We start from the raw sequence: 10,853 nt of genomic DNA on the forward strand, positions 1-10,853 counted from the left end.
TATCTTATCTTATTTTATCTTATCTTATCTTATTTTATCTTATCTTATCTTATCCTATCTTAATTTATCTTATTTTATCCTATCTTATTTTATCTTATTTTATCTTATCTTATCTTAATTCATCTCTAAAATCTAATTTTTCTAATCAGTACTTGTACAGCATATTTGTATCTTTTGTTTAATTATTAATGTGTTTGTCAGATTCTTATTTTACTCTTTTTTAATTGTTTTAATTGTATTAATTGTATTTCTGTTCTTTTTGTCCTCTATCATGTGTTCAGAGCCAGCCTGTGTTTTATTGTGAAGGCTCTGGCCGGATGTGCCTCGGCCTCGTTCTTCTTCTCTTCCTCCGCTCAGAGACTCGGAGACTCGGACAGTTTTCTCTCCGCTGATGTGCGTCCTGTCCCGGCCGCTCTGCGTCCTGTCCCGGCCGCTCTGCGTCCTGTCCCGGCCGCTCTGCTGCACCGAGGCCCGGATCAGACCCACTGGACCCGTCCGGAGGTCCGGAGGGCTGCAGCTCCACAGAGAGGAGAGAGGAGAGGAGCGCTGAAACCCGGGAGGAGAGAGAGGAGGCCCCGACGGACCTGGTTCTGTTCTGACCCAGAAACCAGCCCTCCAGCCGGCTGCCTTCAGCTAGAGACCCGCTGGAGGCTCCGGAGGAACCAGGCTGGACCCGAGGAGACCCAGGACCGGGACCAGGAGACCAGAACCGGTTCCGCCCAGCAGGACTACTGCTTCTGCTTCTTGTGATTATTAACCAGACTCAGACTCAGAGACTCAGACTCAGAGACTCAGACTCAGAGACTCAGACTCAGAGACTCAGACTCAGACTCAGAGACTCAGAGACTCAGAGACTCAGACTCAGAGACTCAGACTTAGAGACTCAGACTCAGAGACTCAGACTCAGAGACTCAGAGACTCAGACTCAGACTCAGAGACTCAGACTCAGAGACTCAGACTCAGACTCAGAGACTCAGACTCAGAGACTCAGACTCAGACTCAGAGACTCAGACTCAGAGACTCAGAGACTCAGACTCAGAGACTCAGACTCAGAGACTCAGACTCAGACTCAGAGACTCAGACTCAGAGACTCAGAGACTCAGACTCAGAGACTCAGACTCAGACTCAGAGACTCAGACTCAGAGACTCAGACTCAGACGGATCCTCGAGTTTAAATAGAATATAATATATATAATAGACCTACTGGAGGACCAGAGAGCTGCTAGCTGCTGTTAGCTCCTCGCCCCGGTACCCTGTATCTGGTACCCGGGCTCTGGACTCTCCCTGGTACCCTGTATCTGGTACCCGGGCTCTGGACTCTCCCTGGTACCCTGTATCTGGTACCCGGGCTCCGGACTCTCTCTCGGTACCGTCTCAGCATCTCTCCGGATCCCTCCGGGTCTAGAGAACCAGGAGAACCAGGAAGATGATGGCTGCAGCTCTCATCAAGGAGATCGTGAGCAGAAACAAGAGACGATACCAGGAGGACGGGTTCGACCTGGACCTGACCTGTATCCTTCATTTAACCTGCTTTAACCCGGTTTATAACCCGGTTCAACCTGCTTTAACCCGGTTTATAACCCGGTTTAGCTTCCTTTAACCCGGTTCTACCCGGTTTAGCTTCCTTTAACCCGGTTCTACCCGGTTTAGCATGCTTTAACCAGGTTTATAACCCGGTTTAACCTGCTTTAACCCTGTTTATAACCCGGTTCAACCTGCTTTAACCCGGTTCTACCCGGTTCAACCTGCTTTAACCCTGTTTATAACCCGGTTTAACCTGCTTTAACCCGGTTTATAACCCGGTTCAACCTGCTTTAACCCGGTTCTACCCGGTTCAACCTGCTTTAACCCAGTTCTACCCGGTTCAACCTGCTTTAACCCGGTTCTACCCGGTTCAACCTGCTTTAACCCGGTTCTACCCGGTTCAACCTGCTTTAACCCAGTTCTACCCGGTTCAACCTGCTTTAACCCTGTTTATAACCCGGTTCAACCTGCTTTAACCCTGTTTATAACCCGGTTCAACCTGCTTTAACCCGGTTATACCCGGTTCAACCTGCTTTAACCCGGTTTATAACCCGGTTTAACCTGCTTTAACCCGGTTCAACCTGCTTTAACCCGGTTCTACCCGGTTTAACCTGCATTAACCCGGTTTATAACCCGGTTTAACCTGCTTTAACCCGGTTCTACCCGGTTTAACCTGCTTTAACCCGGTTTATAACCCAGTTTAACCTCCTTTAACCCAGTTCTACCCGGTTTATAACCCGGTTCAACCTGCTTTAACCCGGTTCTACCCGGTTTATAACCCAGTTTAACTTCCTTTAAACCGGTTCAACCTGCTTTAACCTGGTTAACCTCCTTTAGCTCGGGTTCCTTTAGCCCTGGTTCCTTTAGCCTGGGTTCCTTTAGCCTGCTTCCTTTAACCTGGTTCCTTTAGCCCGGTTCCTTTAACCTGGTTCCTTTAGCCCGGTTCCTTTAGCCTGCTTCCTTTAGCCCGGTTCCTTTAACCTGGTTCCTTTAGCCCGGGTCTCTGTGCAGAACTCCATTAGATGATGTAGTGGTTTAACGGTGCTGTCCGTGTGTGAGACAGTCTGAGCTGCTCTTCATCTAACGGTGTAATAACGTTCATCAGAACTGTTAGAACCGGGTCGGTGCTCGTTAACGGTTCTAAACCGGTTCTATCAGTCGGTAGAACCCGCTCCGGTTAACGGGCAGGTGTGTTGACATATTTGCCTTTAATTGGCTTTTTTTTCAGTGGAGTTCGTAGTGCAGTTTAATGCCTGCAGACAGAGACTGAACCGGGTCTGAACCGGGACTGAACCGGGTCTGAACCGGGACTGAACCGGGACTGAACCGGGACAGAACCGGGACTGAACCGGGACAGGACAGGGACTGAACCGGGACAGAACAGGGACTGGACAGGGACTGGACCGGGACTGAACGGGGACTGAACAGGGACTGAACCGGGACAGGACAGGGACTGAACCGGGACAGGACAGGGACTGAACCGGGACAGGACAGGGACTGAACCGGGACAGAACAGGGACTGAACCGGGACAGAACCGGGACTGAACAGGGACTGAACAGGGACTGGACCGGGACTGAACAGGGACAGAACCGGGACTGAACAGGGACTGAACCGGGACAAGACCGGGACAGGACCGGGACAGGACCGGGACAGAACCGGGACAGGACCGGGACAGGACCGGGACAGAACCGGGACTGAACCGGGACAGAACCGGGACAGGACCGGGACTGAACAGGGCTCTGAACCGGGACTGAACCGGTTCGGGACTGAACCAGACCAGCTACCGGTAGCAGACGGCCTCCAGTCCGTCTCTAATGATGTGATCCAGATGTGTGGGGTGATTTGTCAGCAGGGTGTCTGGTGGACTCTGATTGGTCTCAGTAGATGATCACATGACTTCACCTGCTCAGGTGGTTCAGCTGTTTGTTTCTAAACTCTACTGCAGGTAGCAGATGCTAACAGGCTAAGCTAACAGTGTCAGTGTGGTTGCATCAGCATCAGACTGAGCAGCTACAGCTGACACCATAATCAATAATCAATAATCATAACTATAGAACATAGGAATCATCCTACATTTAATAACAAATAAAACTGTTACTAACACTTAGTCATTATTATTTATTAATAATAAATATTAATAACTAAATCAAATAAACCAAAAATCCAAACTTCTCTGGTTAAATGGGAATCCAGATGTTATTGATGATGTTCCTCCTGTATTATCATTACGTTCAGAAGACTGAGCATCACAACATGAAGAACATCTGGATTAAAACACGTTCAGTCTGCTGCAACATGAAGAACATCTGGATTAGAACACATTCAGTCTGCTGTTAAACATGAGGAACATCTGGATTAGAACACATTCAGTCTGCTGTTAAACATGAGGAACATCTGGATTAAAACACATTCAGTCTGCTGTTAAACATGAGGAACATCTGGATTAGAACACATTCAGTCTGCTGTTAAACATGAGGAACATCTGGATTAAAACACATTCAGTCTGCTGTTAAACATGAGGAACATCTGGATTAGAACACATTCAGTCTGCTGTTAAACATGAGGAACATCTGGATTAGAACACATTCAGTCTGCTGTTAAACATGAAGAACATCTGGATTAAAACACATTCAGTCTGCTGCAACATGAAGAACATCTGGATTAAAACACATTCAGTCTGCTGCAACATGAATAACATCTGGATTAGAACACATTCAGTCTGCTGTTAAACATGAAGAACATCTGGATTAGAACACATTCAGTCTGCTGTTAAACATGAAGAACATCTGGATTAGAACACATTCAGTCTGCTGCAACATGAAGAACATCTGGATTAAAACATTCAGTCTGCTGTAACATGAAGAACATCTGGATTAAAACACATTCAGTCTGCTGTAACATGAAGAACATCTGGATTAGAACACATTCAGTCTGCTGTTAAACATGAATAACATCTGTATTAGAACACATTCAGTCTGCTGCAACATGAAGAACATCTGGATTAGAACACATTCAGTCTGCTGTTAAACATGAATAACATCTGGATTAGAACACATTCAGTCTGCTGTTAAACATGAAGAACATCTGGATTAGAACACATTCAGTCTGCTGTTAAACATGAAGAACATCTGGATTAGAACACATTCAGTCTGCTGCAACATGAAGAACATCTGGATTAGAACACATTCAGTCTGTTGTTAAACATGAAGAACATCTGGATTAGAACACATTCAGTACCCGCTTGCTAGCTTGCTAGCCTCTGTGGCTTCTAGACGCCGTCAGTAACGTAAACATGGCCGTTGCTTAGCAACGGTTTTCTCACCACTTGAAGACCGAACATATCGGGTACACGACTTGTCGTGCTGTAAACACGAGCTAACGAGTTTCATTTGAAAGAGAGAAACTCTTCGTTTCGCCCTCACAACTCCTCCGCTGCATTGTGGGAAATGTAGTAAATCAACCTAAACCATAGGATCAAACTAAAAACATGGATCCTTATCAGAGCTATCAGATATCTATCCCAACATCATCGCGATGGGTTTCCCCGCCGAGCGTCTGGAGGGAGTCTACAGGAACAACATCGACGACGTCGTAAAGTGAGACGACGTTCATTAATACTCTTCTTCATCATCATCTTCATCATCATGTGTTTATGTCCAGAGTGTTGACGCCGTCTGTCTCTCTCTCAGGTTTCTAGACTCAAAGCACAAGAATCACTATAAGATCTACAACCTGTGAGTACTTATCTCTCTGTTGCCGTGGTTACAGGGGGGTTCATTAATATGCTAGCTGTTAGCCGTTAGCTCCTGCTGAGAGTCGTTATGAGAACATCTGTCTGTGTGTCCACAGATGTGCGGAGCGACATTACGACACGTCAAAGTTCAGCTGTCGAGGTGAGATTGTTTATTAATATGAATAATTGTGATTATTGATGGATGAGACGCGGTCAGGCGTCAGGTGAGCGCCGTGTCTCACCGCTCTGTCCCGTCTCGTCTCCGTCAGTCGCTCAGTACCCGTTCGAGGACCACAACCCGCCCCAGCTGGAGCTGATCAAGCCGTTCTGCGAGGACCTGGATCAGTGGCTGAGCGAAGACGAGCAGCACGTCGCCGCCATCCACTGCAAGGCGGGAAAAGGTCGCACCGGCGTCATGATCTGCGCCTACCTGCTGCACCGAGGCAAGTTCCAGGAGGCTCAGGAGGCGCTGGACTTCTACGGAGAGGTCCGCACCCGGGACAAGAAGGTAACGGAACCACGAGTCAGAGCTCAGAGGAAGATGATCTCTCCTGACCCCCCCCATCAGAAAAACATCTGTAATATAATATAATATCAAACAGAAGCAAGATGGAGATGATCCAGTAGTGCGACCAATCAGAGAGCTTGGGGTGGGCGTGGCCTCCACTACAATATGGTCATCAAACAGTAGTATAATCAGCCAGCGTTAGCTAGCCAGCGTTAGCCAGCGTTAGCTAGCCAGCGTTAGCCAGCGTTAGCTAGCCAGCGTTAGCTAGCCAGCGTTAGCCAACCAGCGTTAGCCAGCGTTAGCCAGCCAGCGTTAGCTAGCCAGCGTTAGCCAGCGTTAGCTAGCCAGCGTTAGCCAGCCAGCGTTAGCTAGCCAGCGATAGCCAGCGTTAGCTAGCCAGCGTTAGCTAGCCAGCGTTAGCCAACCAGCGTTAGCCAGCGTTAGCCAGCGTTAGCCAGCCAGCGTTAGCCAGCGTTAGCCAACCAGCGTTAGCCAGCGTCAGCTAGCCAGCGTTAGCCAACCAGCGTTAGCCAGCGTTAGCCAGCCAGCGTTAGCCAGCGTCAGCTAGCCAGCGTTAGCCAACCAGCGTTAGCCAGCGTTAGCCAGCCAGCGTTAGCCAGCCAGCGTCAGCTAGCCAGCGTTAGCTAGCCAGCGTTAGCCAGCGTTAGCTAGCCAGCGTTAGCCAGCGTTAGCTAGCCAGCGTTAGCTAGCGTTAGCTAGCCAGCGTTAGCTAGCGTCAGCTAGCCAGCGTTAGCTAGCCAGCGTTAGCCAGCCAGCGTTAGCCAGCCAGCGTTAGCCAGCGTTAGCCAGCGTTAGCCAACCAGCGTTAGCCAGCCAGCATTAGCCAGCGTCAGCTAGCCAGTGTTAGCTAGCCAGCGTGAGCCAGCGTCAGCTAGCCAGCGTTAGCTAGCCAGCGTTAGCCAACCAGCGTTAGCCAGCCAGCGTTAGCTAGCCAGCGTTAGCCAACCAGCGTTAGCAAGCGTTAGCCAGCCAACGTTAGCCAGCCAGCGTTAGCTAGCCAGCGTTAGCTAGCCAGCGTTAGCCAGCCAGCGTTAGCCAACCAGCGTTAGCCAGCGTTAGCCAGCCAGCGTTAGCCAGCCAGCGTTAGCCAGCCAGCGTTAGCCAGCGTTAGCCAACCAGCGTTAGCCAGCGTTAGCCAGCGTTAGCCAGCCAGTGTTAGCCAGCGTTAGCCAGCGTTAGCCAACCAGCGTTAGCCAGCGTTAGCCAACCAGCGTTAGCCAGCCAGCGTTAGCCAGCGTCAGCTAGCCAGCGTTAGCCAGCATCAGCTAGCCAGTGTTAGCTAGCCAGCGTTAGCCAGCGTCAGCTAGCCAGCGTTAGCTAGCCAGCGTTAGCCAACCAGCGTTAGCCAGCCAGCGCTAGCTAGCCAGCGTTAGCCAACCAGCGTTAGCAAGCGTTAGCCAGCCAGCGTTAGCCAGCCAGCGTTAGCTAGCCAGCGTTAGCCAACCAGCGTTAGCCAGCCAGCGCTAGCTAGCCAGCGTTAGCCAACCAGCGTTAGCCAGCCAGCGTTAGCCAGCCAGCGTTAGCCAGCCAGCGTTAGCCAGCGTCAGCTAGCCAGTGTTAGCTAACGCTGCCATGGTTACTAACAGAGTAAAGAGGGCTACTCTGCAGACAGCCACCAGGGGGAGATCCAGATGTTCAGGAGGTCTGGTCTCAGTCAATGATGTGTGTGTGTGTGTGTGTGTGTGTTCAGGGCGTGACCATCCCCAGTCAGCGGCGTTACGTCCTCTACTACAGCTTCCTGCTGAGGAACCAGCTGCTGTACAAACCCGTCGCTCTGCTCTTCCACAAGATGCTGTTTGAGACCATCCCCATGTTCACCGGAGGCACCTGCAGTGAGTCCAACGCACATCTGTCTACAGCGTCACACATCTGTCTACAGCATCACACATCTGTCTACAGCGTCACACATCTGTCTACAGCATCACACATCTGTCTACAGCGTCACACACACTCATCCACAGTGAGTCCTGATGGTGTGTGTGTGTGTGTGTGTGTGTGTGTGTGTGTGTGTGTGTAGATCCTCAGTTCGTGGTCTACCAGCTGAAGGTGAAGATCCACACGTCGAACCCCGCCAACACACGGCGGGAAGACAAGCTGATGCTGTTTGAGTTCCCGCAGCCACTTCCTGTCTGCGGAGACATCAAGGTGGAGTTCTTCCACAAGCAGAACAAGATGATGAAGAAGGTGAGGAATACTCACATCTGTCCCACATCTGCAGCCCTGAGACAACAAAGACACCTGACAGATATTAAACCTGTTTCCTCTTCGTCACTGTGAGAGGAGTTAATGACCAGAGACAGACAGGAAGTAGTTCTTTACAGACCAGAGACACACAGGAAGTAGTTCTGTTGACCCTGTCATGTTGTGTCCCCTCCAGGAGAAGATGTTCCACTTCTGGGTCAACACCTTCTTCATTCCCGGGCCGGAGGAGAACCTGGACAGGCTGGAGAACGGCAGCGCCGGGACGCCGCGGGAACCGGCCGACAGAACGCAGCAGAACCCGGAGAGGATGATGATGATGATGATGACGGGAGGAGAACCCAACGACAGGGACTTCCTGGTTCTCACGCTGACCAAGAACGACCTGGACAAGGCCAACAAGGACAAGGCCAACAGGAACTTCTCCCCCAACTTCAAGGTAGAACCTTTATAGTCCGCTCAGAGAACAGAACCACAGGAAGAGGTTCTGCTCACAGAACAGAACCACATCAAGGTAGAACCTTTGTAGTCTGCTCAGAGAACAGAACCACATCAAGGTAGAACCTTTGTAGTCCGCTCAGAGAACAGAACCACATCAAGGTAGAACCTTTATAGTCTGCTCAGAGAACAGAACCACATCAAGGTAGAACCTTTATAGTCTGCTCAGAGAACAGAACCACATCAAAGTAGAACCTTTGTAGTCTGCTCAGAGAACAGAACCACATCAAGGTAGAACCTTTATAGTCCGCTCAGAGAACAGAACCACAGGAAGAGGTTCTGCTCAGAGAACAGAACCACATCAAGGTAGAACCTTTATAGTCCGCTCAGAGAACAGAACCACATCAAGGTAGAACCTTTATAGTCTGCTCAGAGAACAGAACCACATCAAGGTAGAACCTTTGTAGTCTGCTCAGAGAACAGAACCACATCAAGGTAGAACCTTTATAGTCCGCTCAGAGAACAGAACCACATCAAGGTAGAACCTTTGTAGTCTGCTCAGAGAACAGAACCACATCAAGGTAGAACCTTTATAGTCCGCTCAGAGAACAGAACCACAGGAAGAGGTTCTGCTCAGAGAACAAAACCACATCAAGGTAGAACCTTTGTAGTCTGCTCAGAGAACAGAACCACATCAAGGTAGAACCTTTATAGTCCGCTCAGAGAACAGAACCACATCAAGGTAGAACCTTTGTAGTCTGCTCAGAGAACAGAACCACATCAAGGTAGAACCTTTGTAGTCTGCTCAGAGAACAGAACCACATCAAGGTAGAACCTTTGTAGTCTGCTCAGAGAACAGAACCACATCAAGGTAGAACCTTTGTAGTCTGCTCAGAGAACAGAACCACATCAAGGTAGAACCTTTATAGTCCGCTCAGAGAACAGAACCACATCAAGGTAGAACCTTTATAGTCCGCTCAGAGAACAGAACCACAGAGAGGTTATTAAACATGGAGGCTTATTCAATAGAAGGTTTACAGATGTTACCTTTGTGTTGACTCACCTGAAGCTCCTCTCAGATGGTTCCAATAAAGTCCTAATATTGTGACTTTATTCTGTAAATCTCAGATGTTGTTTCCCTCAATGTGGTCCTAATACTCCGTAGTACATTGTCTCTTTGGCCCTCACTGCATTAGACTGATATACTATATACTGAGACTATAAACTGTGTTACCTTCATCACAGTGATCACATGTTTTGCGGCTCCAGACAGACTTTGCTGTTTTTTTGCCTAAAATGTCTCTTTTGATAGTAAAGGTTGCTGAGCCCTGACCCCTGACCCCTGAGCTAGAGCGAACGAACACAGATGATACCGGCGGTCCAACTAGCGCCAGTAAAGCGAGGCGAAAGTTGCTTCGCTCTTGGTGTGAACGCGGTTGGTTTCCGCCCCATCAGGTCGTCACTAGTGGACGTTGTTTGTAAACGTTGTTTAGTCACTGGTTGACCGTCTAACCGTCTTCCTGTCTCCAGGTGAAGCTGTTTGAACGTCTAACCGTCTTCCTGTCTGTCTAGGTGAAGCTGTATTTCACCAAGACGGTGGAGGAAGGAGCCAACTCCGACGCCAGCAGCACGTCGGCCTCGGTGACGCCGGACGTCAGCGACAACGAACCGGATCACTACCGCTACTCCGACACGACGGACTCGGACCCGGAGAACGAGCCGTTTGAAGACGACCATCACAATCAGATCACGAAAGTCTGACACACACACACACACACACACACACACACACACACACACATACAGAATATATATATATATATACATATGTATATATATATTCTGTATATTTACACGCTCATGAACCCCAAACTGAGACTGGCGTGTTGTTAGCTAATGGGGAATATAACCAACGGACCACGACTGACCTACCTGCCCCCCCCCCCCCCCCTCCAATCTTCTGCTCAATGCACAGCTGGACAATCACATGACACGGCGGTCAGAGGCGAGGAGGGCTGGGGGGGGTAAAGGTGTGGGCGGGGCCAGGAGGCCGGGCGAACAGACAATAAGACGGATGAATGGACAGACGGGAGGTTTAAAGAATAAAACTTGAACAAACTGAGAGACAAGTAGACTTCTGTAGATGTTTGTTGGATGACCCCCCCCTCCCCCCGTGTGTCCTTCCTCCCTCACCAGTCGTAGGAAACTTTACGCAGACCAATCGGTTCCTCCATCTCTTCAACCTCCAGTTCCGTTAAGCTGTTTCCGAGAGTCGACTCTTCTCTCTGTGTGCTCTCGTCTCCTTGTCTTTAGTTAACAAGTTCTGAAGACCAAATGAAATCTCTTATTTCTTTATCGTTATAATGTGAAGTTCAACTGTTCTCTGAAACTGAATCTGGACAACCGAGGGGCACTAAAGGAGGACCAGC

At 49.5% G+C, this 10,853-nt stretch overlaps 1 protein-coding gene across 3 annotated transcripts; it reads left to right on the forward strand.

Annotated features, from left to right (window-relative positions):
* The first annotated feature begins 1,112 nt into the window (after window positions 1–1,112).
* ptenb (phosphatase and tensin homolog B) lies at window positions 1,113–10,548 on the forward strand. Of its 3 annotated transcripts, none has more exons than XM_037755640.1 (10): window positions 1,113–1,283; window positions 1,362–1,511; window positions 5,037–5,121; window positions 5,215–5,259; window positions 5,375–5,418; window positions 5,528–5,766; window positions 7,478–7,619; window positions 7,805–7,971; window positions 8,165–8,425; window positions 9,997–10,548. In XM_037755640.1, exons 2-10 carry the CDS (start codon window positions 1,427–1,429, stop codon window positions 10,183–10,185), a joined length of 1,257 nt encoding a protein of 418 aa, XP_037611568.1. In that variant the 5' UTR covers window positions 1,113–1,283; window positions 1,362–1,426; the 3' UTR covers window positions 10,186–10,548. The 3 variants fall into 3 exon arrangements, with proteins under 3 accessions (XP_037611568.1, XP_037611566.1, XP_037611567.1); XM_037755639.1 differs by having other exon boundaries at window positions 1,134–1,275; window positions 1,354–1,511; XM_037755638.1 differs by having other exon boundaries at window positions 1,113–1,511.
* The last annotated feature ends 305 nt before the right edge of the window (window positions 10,549–10,853 follow it).

Source organism: Sebastes umbrosus, chromosome 20 (genome assembly GCF_015220745.1).
Source record: "Sebastes umbrosus isolate fSebUmb1 chromosome 20, fSebUmb1.pri, whole genome shotgun sequence".
In the NCBI taxonomy this organism is placed as follows: domain Eukaryota; kingdom Metazoa; phylum Chordata; class Actinopteri; order Perciformes; family Sebastidae; genus Sebastes; species Sebastes umbrosus.